This window comes from Micromys minutus, assembly GCF_963924665.1.
Source record: "Micromys minutus genome assembly, chromosome: 1".
NCBI classification, from domain to species: Eukaryota; Metazoa; Chordata; class Mammalia; order Rodentia; family Muridae; genus Micromys; species Micromys minutus.
The window spans coordinates 176686930-176701949 of NC_137969.1; the positions used below are offsets into that span (position 1 = coordinate 176686930).

The 15020-nt window shown below is 45.1% G+C and overlaps 1 protein-coding gene across 2 annotated transcripts; it reads left to right on the top strand.

Moving 5' to 3' along the window:
• The first annotated feature begins 6655 nt into the window (after window positions 1-6655).
• On the top strand, window positions 6656-12618 carry TMEM18 (transmembrane protein 18). Of its 2 annotated transcripts, none has more exons than XM_080941594.1 (5): window positions 6656-6787; window positions 7589-7709; window positions 8589-8643; window positions 9985-10078; window positions 10163-12618. In XM_080941594.1, exons 1-5 carry the CDS (start codon window positions 6731-6733, stop codon window positions 10256-10258), a joined length of 423 nt encoding a protein of 140 aa, XP_080797720.1. In that variant the 5' UTR covers window positions 6656-6730; the 3' UTR covers window positions 10259-12618. The 2 variants fall into 2 exon arrangements, with proteins under 2 accessions (XP_080797720.1, XP_080797721.1); XM_080941595.1 differs by having other exon boundaries at window positions 8592-8643.
• The last annotated feature ends 2402 nt before the right edge of the window (window positions 12619-15020 follow it).

Genomic DNA, 15020 nt, shown 5'->3' on the forward strand with positions numbered 1-15020 from the left:
TCAGTTTTACTGGGGTAGGCAAAGGCACCAACTGGAGAAATACTGTTTTGGCTCAAGCAGTAGATAGCTTAGTAACTAAAAACTATACACACAGAAAATAAGCAAGGGAAAACTACCATGTACCCATCATCCCTTTTGCTCCCAAAGAAGCTCTTGTCTACATGACATTGCCTGCAGTGAAGAGCAAGATACTCAGCCATCCCAAGCAGGAGGCTGGGGCTGGCAAGGGTGACACCTGAGCCACCAGAGGTCTAGGGTTTCGATAGAGCTGCTTACCAAGTACTGGCTTCCCCCTCACTTCCTGACTTGAAATGTATCCAATACCCAATAAAGTGTTCATGTATCTGAACCTCAGCCGAATATTCAGGTGTGTTTTTTCTCTTTTCTTTCTTTCTTTCTTTCTTTCTTTCTTTCTTTCTTTCTTTCTTTCTTTCTCTCTCCCTCTCTCTCTCTCTCTCTCTCTCTCTCTCTCTCTCTCTCTCTCTCTCTCTCTCTCCCTTTCTTTCTTTCTTTCTTTCTTTCTTTTTCTATTTTGATCACAGCAGAGAGAGAGAAGGAATGCAGATGCTGACAGTTATGATCAATGCACCTGATGTAACCACTGCTACTGGCTCCTAAACTATATTCTGCATGTTCTTCTGGAGTACTGCTTGGAGGTAAGGAACGAGGCAGGAGTAGGGACTCCTTATCAGCATTGACTCCATTGTCCCAAGAAAGTGCAGTGACCAGGAGGTTCCTTCTATCCCCTTCTCTTCCTCTTAAGAAGGAGCCTGTCTGTAGATAAAAGGCAGTTTTACAGAGGTGTACCTGGGTAGAAATGGACGCCAAAACCTCTCCTTGGGGTGGCTACTAAATGAACTATCACACGAGCTCTGTTTGCTCAGCTGTACCTGTAGTGCCAGAGATGTTGAGGGTGTGAAAATAAACCACACAGATTGGTGAGCCCACATGAAAGGCTCATACTTATTGAGAAAGATGGGGATACATAAATCAAACTGAGATGGGGGGATATGTCCTGCTTAGTGTTTATGTAAATTTCTCCATGAGCACTGAAGTAGGGGCATAATAAAAATATCTTTGTGGTAATAAAACACCACAAATATAAAGTGACAGCATGCTATCAGATTTGGCAGATTTTTTTTTTCCCTCTAAAACTGTGTCCCTGTGATTACCAATTTTTCCTCACAATCATTCTTTTAAATGACTAGTTTCCTAGAAATCAGTCTATGCAGAGGAGTGAAATAATGCTGCATTTAACTATTCAGTTGTTCTCAATAAATATATTTAATGGTGCAAACTAAAAACTCTCACCTCAAAAAACAAACATATAAAAGTTTAATTTTCTTTTCTTTCTTTGCATTTTTTTATATTTTATGTATTTACATTTCAAATGTTATCCCCTTTCCTGATCCCCCCCGCCCCTGCTTCTATGAGAGTGTTACCCACACCCATCCTCTCCCATATCATCACCCTGGCATTTCCCTACACTGGGAAAACAGGCCTTCACTGGACCAAGGGCTTCACCTATTGGTGCCAGATAATGCCATCCTCTGCTACATATGCGTCTGGAGCCATGGCTCCTTCCACGTGAACTCTTTGGTTAGTGGTTTAGTCCCTGGGAGCTCTCCCCAGTCCCTGGGGGTCTGGTTGGTAGATATCATTGTTCTTCCTATGGGGTTGCAAATTTTACTTTTCTTAGCCATGGAAATGTGTCACAGGCTGCCTGTTGGCCTGTTGGAAGGCAGGTGCTGCCACCTAGTGCCCAGTTAACGTATGTGGCAGCCCTGCCTACAGGACCAGAAAGTCCTCCCTGGCCTCAGACCTCAGACTACTGGGGAAATGACCAGTCCTTGCAGGACTGATTTCAATTGTTATCTTTATACAAAGAGAGGATCACAATTTGAAATTCTGGATGTTTTGACCGTGTGTGTGTGTGTGTGTGTGTGTGTGTGTGTGTGTGTGTGTTAGTCTAAGCAAAATTAAAAAACTAGTGTGTGTTAGTCTAAGCAAAATTAAAAAACTACAAGTGAATGGATGAGGAGTGGTACAAGGGTCTTAGGAGCATAGGAGAGGCAATGCTGCTACTGGGGTATGACCACTAAGATAAAAACACTGCACAATCTCAGGAGATGAGGCAGGAGGAGCACAACAGAAGGCTGAGGGGTCTGTGCTTTTCACTCAGGGCTCATAGTGTCTCCTAAGAGGAAAGATGTTCCATTCCTTGTATCCATTTCTCATATGTAGGTGCTGAGGTGCAGAACAGTCTACCTTCCATTCTGATGCAGTAATGTGCAAAACTGAAGAGCAGACAGAAGGAAAACGCTGTTGTGTGTGTTTCAACTAATAGGAGCTAGGAGTCAGTGAAGAATGAGGGCTAAAGCTAGGGGTAGCTGTCAAGCCCGTTCAGAGGTGGTGCTCAAATGACCAAAGAAGCCAGACTTGCTGGCAAAATAAACAATCAGCATACCAACAAGGTCGGGCTCCCTAAGAGTACCATGGTCTTTCCAGCAGTTCCTGCCTATAGTCAAACAGTGCTTTTATTTCTCCTTTGAAAAGTTTAATAAAAAGAGAAATGCTGTCAAGTAATTCATTGTTCAAACTTCCTATCTGATACTAAAGGGGAAAAAAAATTGGATTGTAGGTCGGGGCAAAGTGAACTAGGAACCCATATAGAATCTGCCCATGTCAGATTTCCAGCAGATGACTGGTATCAGGCCTGTCGCTGGGCCCTTGTTTGGTGATGAAGTATCGTACTTTGACATAGGTCAGACACACTTCTATGGGTCTGATTATCATCCAAGTGATGCATGGAGAGGCAGTGAGTACCTGGCTTTGAGGGATGTACTGAGTACAATGTCCTAAGACACCTTGGAGATGAAGCTACAGGCCAGTATCCTAAGACCCCAGATGAATGACAAGACTAGAGTCCTAAACCTGTGGGCAGAGGACAATCTCTAGAGGTTGTAGTACAGACGCATAGTATCTTCCTTGATCCTCAGAACCAAACAAATTGGGTACCAGATCATTGGGAGAGATACAGACATGTTCTCAGCCTTGTGAACCTTTCCTAAGACACTCTCAGCTACCTTCCGGGACTTTTCACAAGTACTGAAGAAATCCCTTGGCACACAAGTTAGTAAGGCTCAGAGGTAGGAGCTTGTGGGGTAAAGCCATCCAGAGTATTGGCCTGAAGTCGCCGCAGCAGAGATCTAGTGCTGCATGGAGATGTTCAAGGACGCCGTTGTTGTCAATGAGCAGTAACAGAGATTTAACAAAATGGAATTTTCATGGGAACTGTGTGGACTGGGCAGATTTATCCAGAGCAGCACAGGCAAGGAATAGGCTGTAGTGGCTTCTAGTTTCTGATCCAAGTGTGGTCCGTGATTCGGTGAGTACTGTAGCTTAAGGGGCTTTTATGTAGGCTCAGAGTGCGGTCTCTGGGTACAAGTGTACGTGTAGCTCTCCTGTGACCAGCAGGTTCTGATAATGGCATGAGTAACCACAACACAGCCATGATGACCTTTGTGTCTCTTGAGCGGTGCAGATACAAGCCTGGAGACAGCCATCTTTGATGATCTCAATAGATGCGGGATTTCAGGTGAGGGGTGACAGAGCTCCTTTCCCTTCCAGTATCTCCTTCATGATTTTCTTTCTATCCTGCTTCACTAAGAACTTCTAACCACCTGGTGAAACTGAGCTAATTATCAACTCTGCTGGTTCTTGACTTGGGCGCAAACTCAAAGAGGAAACTCAAAGGGAAGAAGGCCAAATGTGTGTTGAGGTGCTGCAGTACCAGGACTGAGTGGTCAGTAGCGTGAGCCCAGGACCTTCAGGAGCTGGACTTACTCATCACCCCAGAACACTGTTCTCCAAGAACAAGGGGTTCTTCTTTCCCTCCCGTTGTCTACCACAGTTGCTGGCACCTTGTTAGAGCAGCCCAGAGAAGCAACCAAGCAAAGGACAAGGCTGCAAAGGTAAAGGTGAGCATCCAGGAGAGTCCACAAAGGTCTGGATGACCACAGGGACACCACGACACCAGAGCCAAAGAGCTGGGGAACCAAGTGACTAGTACCCAGTAAAGAAGAAAGGTCGTGGGCAGAAGAGGAAGACACCTCAGGGATGCAGGTTCTGCCGGTCCAACAACAGAAGTGTAAGAGGCCTCAAGGGCAAAGGACACCTATGAGGTGTTCACACAAAGTGCTCAAAACACTCTTGTCTGTGTTAAAAGATCTCTTGCTGTGGCATAAGGAACAGAAGCCTGGGGCAGGAACACAGTGCAGGGGTAGAAACGAGATGTAATCAGCAAGGAAATCTGCAGACTTCAGGTACCTGGAAATGAGGGAAAGCGTCCTCATGTGCTACCTGTGCAGGAGTTTGGGCTGGGACAAGACAAGGAAAGCAACGCAAAATGCTTAACCCATGGCTGAACCCCACAGCCTAGGAGTTAGGCCACGTGTTATCACAGATGCTTTTATTTTCTTGGTTGCAAATTGATCTGAAGGCTGGACCCCATCGGGATGACAGGGTAACTACAGGTATTCTTCATTTCACATCCCTGCTGACATCAGTCCACAAACCATCACGGTTAGGCCTCAGGCCTGCAAGAAAGCGCTGGCCTGCAAGAAAGTGCTGGCCCGCACATCAACTCTAAGCAAATGACCCTAAAACCGAGCACAGAGAGCCCTCATTGGGGTAGGGTAGTCACATCCTGTGCTCCTTAAACCACAACTTTAGACTATATCCAAGTGACCTTGACACCACTGCCCCCCTCTCGTAGTCCCCCTCATTCCATACCTTTGGTGAAGAGGGTGGGGGCACATACCTGAGAAACAGAGTAGCCCGAGTCTGAAAAGGACAGGCAGAACAGCCATGACAGCCTGGGCGTGCCTCCGGGAGAGAGGAGGAAGATTTAGGATGGGCAAGGCTGAACAGGTGAGGGATATTGGAGCAGTGCATCAGAGCCTATTTCACAGCCACGGGAAGGAGACAGATTGTGACTCACAGTGGGCAGTGCAGGTGGCTATGGCACCCGTGTTCGCATCACTAAGTGAAAGAGCAGCCACAGATTGTATGACGGAGGGCACGCATGTGTGCCTGTGCATATGTTCTGACAGAAGGACTTAGCACCCTCGGTCCTCACTGTTTACACGAGCAGTTAAGAGAACTTCACACATGAATTAACTGAGCTTAACAGCCTACAGCAGACTGACTTAAAACCATTAAACAATACACTGCCCATCTGTCAATCATGGCCCGCCCCTTCTCCAATCAAATGTGTAAAAGTAAGATAGCTCAGTCTTTATGATTATGGACACCACAAACTGGCCAATGGTGTGTCATCCTTGAGCAATCTGCCACCCCAGAATTGGTATAGCATCCCCAGCCACACAAGGCTACTAGGGCCATGTTTATTCCATAGATCCATAGAAACCCCACTACCTTTGGCTATTCTAGATCAATGAGTTAGGATGTGAACGGCCAATGGGAAGAATACTCTGTCCATCTTACATCTGTGAGTATTGACTGTATATTCATTGCTGGGTTTGGTGACATATCATATGCACCAAGGTCTCATAGGGATGCTTCACTATGTCATCTGGACAGAATGTCTACCTCTGTTTTGTGGGGTGGGGTGCTCCTGTGTGTAGAGAGGCTGTATCCATCTTTAGTCAGCTTGATGGATAGATTCTGGGTCCATGTTGGTTTTGAGGATCACATTTTGCTTTCAGCCTAGGTATGTGGGACCAGGTTTCTGTGTGCATCCAGGATCTGTGGGATAAAGTTCATCTAGGTATGCAGGAAGGACAATGTCCATTCTAGGTATATAGGTCAAGGATGTTGTGTCCATTCAGGTTTGCAGAGCTAGAAATATCCTAAATTTGTGGGACAAAAATAAAGTCTTCACCCCAAGTCTGTAGGGTCCAAATGCCAGTACATACTATGTCTCTGAGTAAGATGCCATATCCACCGCAGGTCTGTGAGGGTTGGACGACAAATCCCTTCCTGTCCTGAAGGGCAGAAGCCCTGTCTATCTCAGGCATGTGGAACAGACACCATTGGCATCCCTTTTCTCTGGGTAGGAGCTATGTGGATTGCAGTCACCCCGCTTACACCAGCTTTGTGAAGAGCACAGACACAGGACCCAGTCTTAGTCCGTGAGAGTCAGGACATCAAGTTCATGTGGGCACGTGAAGCACGGAAGCCAGTCTGTATGGAGGACTGAGGATGCTGAGCTCACCACACTCAGTGTGGCTGACTGCAGGACCACCCCAGGTCTCCGGGGAGCATGCTGTATTTATGTCGGGTGTGTGTGGAGGACGCCGTGTCCGTGCAGACGCCCGAGATCTTCGGTGTCTGTGAGACCAAAGCCGCGTTCACCCCAGGTCTGTAAAGAACTAACCAAGTCGTCCCAGGCTATGTGGCAAGGGTGCGTCGGACCCTGACAAACTGTCACCAGCCGCCAGCTGCACCTGAGGAACCTACGAACTCTCCGCTTTCTGGGGGAGTTTGAGAGAAACTAGGGAAGCACTTTGGCACTTCTTAGAGAAATACATTAATGTAATAACGAAAGTTGGACATCCTTTAAAAAAAAAAAAAAAAAGTCACAGAATTCTCGCGAGAAGAGCTACGGCGCGCCAGGTTCGTACCTGTAGGTCTCGCGAGAAGGGTAAGCGACTTTCTGGCTGTCGGAAGCGGCGGACTTGTCCGGGCTGTGGGGATCCCCGGCGCGATGCCGTCCCCATACTCAGTCAGAGCTTTCCCAGTCAGCATCCCTGCGGTGATCATGGTAACTCTCACGCTCCGAGGACTGGGCGGCGCTCGCTTTTGCTGGGGATTTGCTAGTTCTCGTGTGGACTGCGCAGGCGCCGGCAGGCTGTCTCCAGAAGCCGGGCTCTGCTCTGCTGCAGGGGGCAGATCCCGGCACTGGCAGTCCTCCGAGTCCCCCAAACCAGTGTGCCCACTCTGGTGGGGTCTTACCAGCTTGCATTGCTTTCCCTACCAGTCTCTGGACACACGCCCAAGTGTGCTATCTTCCCGAAGATAGGAGCGGTCCCCAGTGAAGGGCAGTGGACTCCAAGCAGTCCCCAAGAGCTTTAGGGCTCCATTGTGAAGCAGTGCCCTTGGAAAAGAAGCTTGGGAAGTGCTAAGAAGTCCGGACTGGGAACTTAGAATGAGTTGGAGACAGAATCAGACAGATTTGAGCCTTGGAGTATGGACTTAAGACCCCAAAGAACAGATGTAGCACAGTATCTAGTGATCTGGGTGCAGCAGGAGCGGCGGGGACAGTCAGCTCCGGAGGTTAGGATGGCTCTCATTTCCAGGCCGCCATGCACAGAGTTTGGTCTAAGCAGCTTCACACATCCCAAGTCAGCATGATTTTACTTAGCTTGTTAGTTTAATTAGTAATAATAATTTAAAAACCCCTCTGTTTGCAATTGAGGCGTCGCTATTTCCTCTCTTGCTCCAGCCCCTCTGAGAGGTCTAGTTGTATAATCTCCAGACTCAATGCAAGGGACCAGTAGCTCCCACTACCCACAGGAAAGCAGTTTCACTGCTCCTCCAGGTTTCTAACAATGTATCCTCACAGGAGACAGACTGGACAGAACCCTGGCTTCTAGGGCTGCTCGCCTTCCACCTGCTGTGCCTACTTCTCACATGCTTCTCTGCACAGAGGTATAAACTACAGATCGGGCACTTCCTGTGTCTGGGTGAGTATGAGAAAACCGAATCCTCGTGCTCACTCTCACTGCTATGATTCTGCCCTGGGCCTGTTTGCATTGCGTTTTTTCCCAGGGTTTCCCAAGCCTTCCATTCTATCTGGAAATTATGAAGTAATCTTTGGACATGAACTTGAAAGGGGTCCTCCTTTTGTTCCAGGCAGCCCAGGGAGGATGCCAAACAGCAGTTTACTAAGATGTTGATTCTCTTATGCTGACTCTTGGACAGATAATTTCTGAAGGAGTTTGGAATTTCTGTCTTTCATGCAGGTGTTTTCTTGCTCTGCCTGCTCTGGAAAGCAGACTGCATATTCGGAGACTTTCTATGCATAAAACATTATTTTCCGTTAGTTTTCAAGATACTGGCTTTAGGAATTTGGGGAAGGGATTAAGTACGTGGAATGGAGAAAGATAGAGTCTTTATTACACAGAAACAGACACACAATAGAAGTTGTGGTACTTGGCCAAATGGGGACAGTCACTATTTTAGGCCCTCAGTTTGGTCAAAAGGACACTTAGTAAAATGTCAGGAAGAAAAGATCATAAACAGTTGACTGGTCTAGGCATGAGGTCTGGTCCAAGTGAAGACAAGTGTTCAGAGCCCCTAAAATACATGGGCAGGAAGCTGGGTCACAGATCAGAGTCTCCAATCCACAGGCTAACTGTCCCAAACTGAGTGATTACGGTGTAAATACTTGATTTTTGTGGACACCAGAAGAATACAAAGAGTTTGCTCGATAAGTGGAAAAGCTGATTTTAGACAGAGTTAATCAGTTGACTGAGGGGGAAAATGTGAAGATGTATCATCTCGTTCTGTAATGATTGTTATCAGTCATGAAATCCTAACGTAAGTTTTCTATGTTTTCTTAGTAGTGTTAGTCTATTGTGCCGAGTACATCAACGAAGTGGCTGCAGTGAACTGGAGGTGAGGTCAGCTTGTCATGTTTTTGACTCTGTCTCTGCAGTGGGACTGTCACATGGAACTTTCTTAAAACGAAAAACAAACAACAACAACAACAAAAACGAAGCTCACAGGGAAACAGAAGACTCTAGGAATCGTGGCCACATAAATATTGAGCACCCTGTACTCAATATGAGTTTAGGCCTTAAGAAACAAATAGTTAAATATTTTGTTGTTGTTGTTGTTGACCAAAGACTAATAATTTTACTGATTAGAATAGTTAAAAGCTCCTCATTAAACAAAAATCCTAGTGCCGCTTTTGGGCTAACTCTGTATGGTCAGGGCGGCCTTCGAGGCTTACAGAACAGTGGGGTATTTTAAGAATGGCAAAATCTTGTTAACTGACCCACATGAGCTCTGAAGGTGCTGAGCAATAAACTGTAATCTGTGAGAAAGCATTGGGGATTGTATAAAGTAATTTGAGTTGCAGAATTTTGAAGGGGGGGATTTGAGAGTACCAAGTATGTTTTGTTATTCAAGAGCCAATGGGTCATTTTCCTGTTCCCCTTTCTACTTGGAAACAACTGTCCTAAAACTGTATAGTGCCCAAGCCTCCACAGTCACTCCCTGCTTCCCCAGCCCCAACCCTGATTGGCCTGTCTCAGTGAAGATTACTTTCAATGTTCCAGTCTGTCCTTAGTCACTCAGAGACAAGCAGGGAACTGTATTGATGCCCACAGCCTCTGCTATAGCCCTTCCTCCGGGACCACTGCCACCTCAAACTTGTGTTGTCCCTTCTGGTCAGAGTCTCATCCTGACCTCTCATCACACACACATTCAAAGTGCTCTCTGCTTTGTCTTAATACGTCAGACTATCTGGGCTCTTTCCTCTCTCCAAAAGATAGGCTTCCTTCGAGACTGACCCTGTCTCTACACTTCCTTGCAGTAACCTGTAGCTCATGTGGCAGGTTCCCAGTCACTGTATGTTACTGAGTCAATGAAAACAACTGTACCGTGTTTCCACGGCACCAAGACAGAAATGTCTGCCCTTAGACAAGTCCTGCCTTCTACTGCCTGGCTCTTTACCATTGAGCAGGTTGGAATCATGCGGCCTTCAAGTCTCCGACACAGAACGGCAGTTACTTCACTAAGGTGGACGGGAGCAGGAAGCACCAGACACAGTACTTTCTTAAGTAGCTGTAGCAAGAATGCAGCCTTGACTCTGATTTATGAGAAACATTAAAGCTATTTCAGGGTTGTTTTGAGAACCCTTCAGTGACCCCAGACTGTTGGCTACTGTTGTCCTGTAGCTCCCTGGACCAAAAGTCAGCCATCTTGTTTTGTGTTTTATTTTTCCTACAACAGATTGTTTGCAAAGTATCAGTACTTTGACTCCCGGGGAATGTTCATCTCTCTCGTGTTCTCAGCACCGCTGCTGTTGAATGCCATGGTCATCGTGGTACGTACGACACAGATGTTTATGTCCTGGCTTTCTTCACTCACGTGCTTCTCAGCTTTAACCATGATTCTAAATGGTTTATAGATTATGTGGGTACGGAAGACTTTGGCAGTGATGACGGACCTGAAGAACCTACAAGAGAAAAGGAAGGAGAAGAAAAGGCGAAGAAAGGAGGAATAATGCTGAGCCGCTGCTGTGCTGTCCTCTGGCCTGGTTGTTTTCAGCTAGGAGCTGCACATGGCCCAGATGTCTTCTGTCAGCTGACTCACAGTTTGGAAAAATGTTCTTGTGTCTTAACACTCCACACACGGTTCTTATATTTTACTCCGTTTGGAGCCCTCGTCAAAGCTGTTTCTTAGAAGAACCAGTGACATCACCCGGAAGCATGTTGAATGGGGACCCATCTTTTACTTGTTTCAGCCACAGCATACACAGCTTCTCACAGTTGCTGGTAGATCTCATAACTAGAGTTCACGCAGTTTTGAGTGTGGAAACTGGGAAATAAACATCTCCATCCTACTGTGACCTACTCCCTCTTCTGTTTTTAGCCTTTACTGGTGACTATCAGCTAATGGTGGTTTTGTTCCCCAGGAACTTTGCTTATGTTTGTCACCACAGGTGGAAGTGGTTCTTACATCCATAGGACAGAACCTAAGGTGCTAAGGTGCTGAAAACCTACAGGGTGCAGGACAGCCCCGTCGTGGAGCATTGCTGGGTATATAACATCAGCAGTACCCAGGCTGAGGGGCAGTAGGGCAGGTCTGGAAAAGAATGCAGTGTGTTTCAGTTCCCATGAAGCTAGGTCTCTAAATAATTGAGTTGGGGCTGTGCCACTGGAAATGTTTTGTTTAAAAATAATAAGCTAGAATGAAACCTGTAAAGTCAAGACTCCGTGGAAAATAGTATGTCAAATGAACTGTTTGGTTTTGTTTTTTCTGGATACAGAATTATAAATACCTGCACACTGAGTGAATAGCTTAGCTGTTTCTACCCAGACAGTGACAAGTGCAGCCAGTTCTTCCTGAGGGTCATATCTTGTACAGTTGGGGGCTGGTGAGCACAGCAGGGCTTATTGTCACCTGTGCTTCTGTTTTGTCAGATACCCTTGGTTTCTAAGGAATCTGGAGCAATAAATCTGTAGATATCACAAGTGACTGAGACCCAAACTCAGAGACAGTATTTATTGCTAGAAATACTATATACTCTTGGCTTTAGTTTAAAGAAGTAATTTGTGAATTCTTTATTTACTAGGATTTTTTTTCCTTTCTAAATGAAACATTCTTCAAAGTTCTAAACTAAAATAAAATCTAGTTAAAAGCATTTAAAGGGTTTAAAGTAGATAGTTTGATAGACTACAGTTAGGTTCTCAAACCCAGTTACATAGATTTCAATGTTTATCTGGTTTCAGGTTTTAACTGACAGCCTACTAACTGACTTGTGACAATCTGATGGTGTGAGTTTGTGGCACCTACTGCAGCATTTAACCTGAATTGTGTTCACAGTCTCCTGATTTGTTCCAATTTACATTGAACAAAAAAGTGCCAAAGAAAATAGCATACTGTAGTAAGTCAATTTTTGAATTTGAAAATTACACTGTTAAGTCATGGACATTGTATCTAAGGGTATACCTAATTGTCTGAAATTTTATGGTTCAGGATTTTGATCATTTTATAGTTACAAAGGTGCTTACTATAACATTGATTAGTTCCATAGAAAGTAAGAACACATTCGTCAGTTAGATAAATCTGAAAAAATAGAGTGCCACCTAGGTCTAAAGCTCACCAAGCAGATCTGTTCCCTCAGGCCTTTGTGTCTGAGGCCAGTGGTACAGAATTGGTCAGAGGGTGGTTGAAATGTCCGAGTTCTGGCATATGTTGATATTAATACCTCAGACTATGTAACCATGACCTTGACTTTTTAGGCTTTTGTGCCTTGTCTCTACATATTTGGATGTGATACAGATGTGCTTAGCTTTTGAGATAATTAAATGTTTGTGTATTGTTTTTAAAATGAAAGTTTTGGATTAGAGAGATGGCTCAGTCAGTCTTTTCAATTAGGCATGAAGACCTGAGTCTGATCCCAAACTCACTTAACATTTGTTGCCAGAGAACCGATTCGATGGGAGGGAGGAGCCAACACTACAACTTGACTATATATGTACACAAAACGAAGTGATGTGTTAGTCATTCCTGCTGAACAACACCCGAAGTTGTCCTCTGGCTTTCACACATGCATGTGTGCACAGTGGTACACACATAACACATACACAAATGTTTGCATTTTCTGAAATTTATGCAGTGGCTTAAATTATACTTGGAGGAGCGTCTCAATATTTTGTCCTTATATTGAGGACAACCGGCAAACTGGAACTGTGAATAAGCAACTGGGTTCAGTGCTGCTCTGAAGACTTTACAGTTTTGCCCAGCGCTGTGTTCACACTTCTGTAAAGGAAAGGTTATAGGAAACTGATAGACACAGAGAACTCACGCTAACTGAGCGGGTGTGGAAAGCAGAGAACTCACACTTACTGAGCGGGTGTGAAAAGCAGTGGACAGGCCTAAATAACCATTTAATTCATTTATTACATTCCATCCTGTGAAACTTTATCTTTGCTGATTATTATGCATTAATATTCAATAAAATATGTTTGGTAATATACAATGTACTTTATCTGCTGTGTGTGTGTGTGATTTCTCAGTGCTGGCTTCTTGGTTTCTACCTGTGGCCCTGATACTGCTGGAAATGCAATGCAGTCAGCATCAAAGAGCAAAGTCAATATGGAGATCTATGAAGAAAGCTACATGTGGGTCTGTTATTAACATCCTGGGAGAAATACCATGGCATGGGACAACCTACAAATGTAAAGTGTTCATAGGCCAGCTGTTTCAGAGCAGAGCTTCAACGTTCAACAGGTACTGGAGTCTAGCACACACTAGCTCCATTTCTGATGGCCAGAAGATTGCTTGCTTTTGGTAAGGACTCTCACAGGAGTCTCCCGGGTGCCTTAAGTGGAGTGTAGGGTAATAGGATGTTTGCCAACCAACTTACCGTTTATGAATGTTGACTGGGTTTAGCTGGGGTCAGGGAGTGCTGCCACGCATCCACTCATATGGTAGAGAAGGAATGAACAGCTGATGCCACAGACCGTCAGTGTGGGCACTGTGAACCGGTGGTTAGTGAGTTTATGTGGTCATCCTTTGGTACACACAAGAAATGGATCCTGGGCTCCTTTTCAGATAACAAAATCCTCAAGTGCCCCAGTCTAACCTAAACTGTTATAACATCTGCACAGAACCCACAAACATACCCATTTAGTTCAATCTTTAAGTGACTTAAAATGTTTAGGTCATGTTTTAAACATAGAATTCATATAGAAATCCATAAAATGCAGCAGGAGATGAGCACCAAAGCGGAGGCCCACACAGGTGCATCCTCTCTCACAGGCAGGGACCTGCCAAGCTGGGGTCCAGCATGGCCGCTGGCTCGTGCTTTGTCTGCCTGTCCTGTGCTTCAGGGTTTCCTGTGAGCTGCAGTGAAGCACAGCTCTGCTTATGTTGATTGCAGTTGCTGTTGATGTACTGATTTTCCGTTCTTTACTACTTTTTGTTTCTAAAACTAGCACTGGCCCCGTGTAAATAGGGCTTTAGATAAGCAGAATGTCTTAATTTGGGTTTCTATTGCTGTGATAAAACCCCAATACCAAAAGCAACGTGAGAGGAAGAGGTTTTCTTCATCTTACTCTTCCACATCACAGTCCAAGAAAGTTAGGGCAGAAAAGCAGAAGTATGGAGTCAGGAACTGAAGCTGAGCCATGAAGGAGCGCTGCTTACTGGCTTGCTCAGCCTGGTTTCTTGTACAAATCAAGACCACCTTCCTAGGTGTGGCACTGCCTGCGGTGGCCTCGGCCCTCCCATGTCAATCATCAATGAAGAAAATGCCCCAGAGGCTTGCACACAGGCAACTCTGATGGGAGCACTTTCTCAGTCCTTTTTAACAACTTACCCGTGGCAGGTTGATAAATATCAACTAGGACACAGGACCAGTGGGAATCTCGGGGAATCTGTGCCCATAGGCAATGTCTCCTTCATATTCTGCCATATGTGGCTCACAGGTCTCCGCATATTGCTCCACTCAACTGCAGCTCATATGATGAGCTTGGACCCCCTGTCTTAGGAATCTGGGCAACACATTGCTTAATGTATCTCTGGCAACAGAAATGAGTCATCTGCGTATATCCTTGTCTTATCTAATATGGCGCTGTCCCAGAGTCCCTGCCATAGGATAGCTAGTGTTCTTGACTTCCTACTGCCCATCTGCTTGGTATTTTTGCTTGCTGTTTCTAGACTTCCCTCAAGCTGACCTGTGTTGATATTTGAAACATCCAGTGTATTTGGGACAGGTGGCCATGTCACCATCATCTTTCCCTGGAAGCTTATCTTCTTTCGTGTTCTTTTTCAGTCACTTCACCATTACAATACTTCTGTTACCTCTTAGTGACCAAACCGGATGAGGTCAGCATCCATGGCCAGTTTCCGGTGTGGAGGTGCAGTTCTGTAATGGCCATCAATATAAATAAGACAGTCATTGTCTTTAGGAACTGACTTACCGTTCTCTTATTGGCTTGGGATAAATTCCTGTCTGTCAAAATAGCTTACAAAACAACTATTTTATGGCAGCTGTTGTTACTGAAGTTACTATTCAAATAGAATCCTGGTATCAATTATATATGTGTCCTGGGGTCCTCCACTTAATCACAATAAAAGTCCTTTTGTGATTGACAGGTAAAATCCCACTGTGTGTTGGATGTCCTTGGTTATCAGTGAGGTTTGTTTAACATTGCCTTTTTTTTAATAGTCTGATCATACATACACTTTATTCTTTGTGTTACTATATAGTCTTTACAAGTACATTTCTAATTCTATGTCAGAATCAACCACAGATG

What these genes read in the sequence shown, in the direction of transcription:
- TMEM18 (XM_080941594.1), top strand. Translation starts at nt 6,731, where the DNA reads ATGCCGTCCCCATACTCAGTCAGAGCTTTCCCAGTCAGCATCCCTGCG. An exon ending in CGGGCACTTCCTGTGTCTGG is followed by an intron (nt 7,710 to 8,588) that starts GTGAGTATGAGA and finishes ATGTTTTCTTAG; the next exon opens with TAGTGTTAGTCTATTGTGCC. An exon ending in TGAATGCCATGGTCATCGTG is followed by an intron (nt 10,079 to 10,162) that starts GTACGTACGACA and finishes AATGGTTTATAG; the next exon opens with ATTATGTGGGTACGGAAGAC.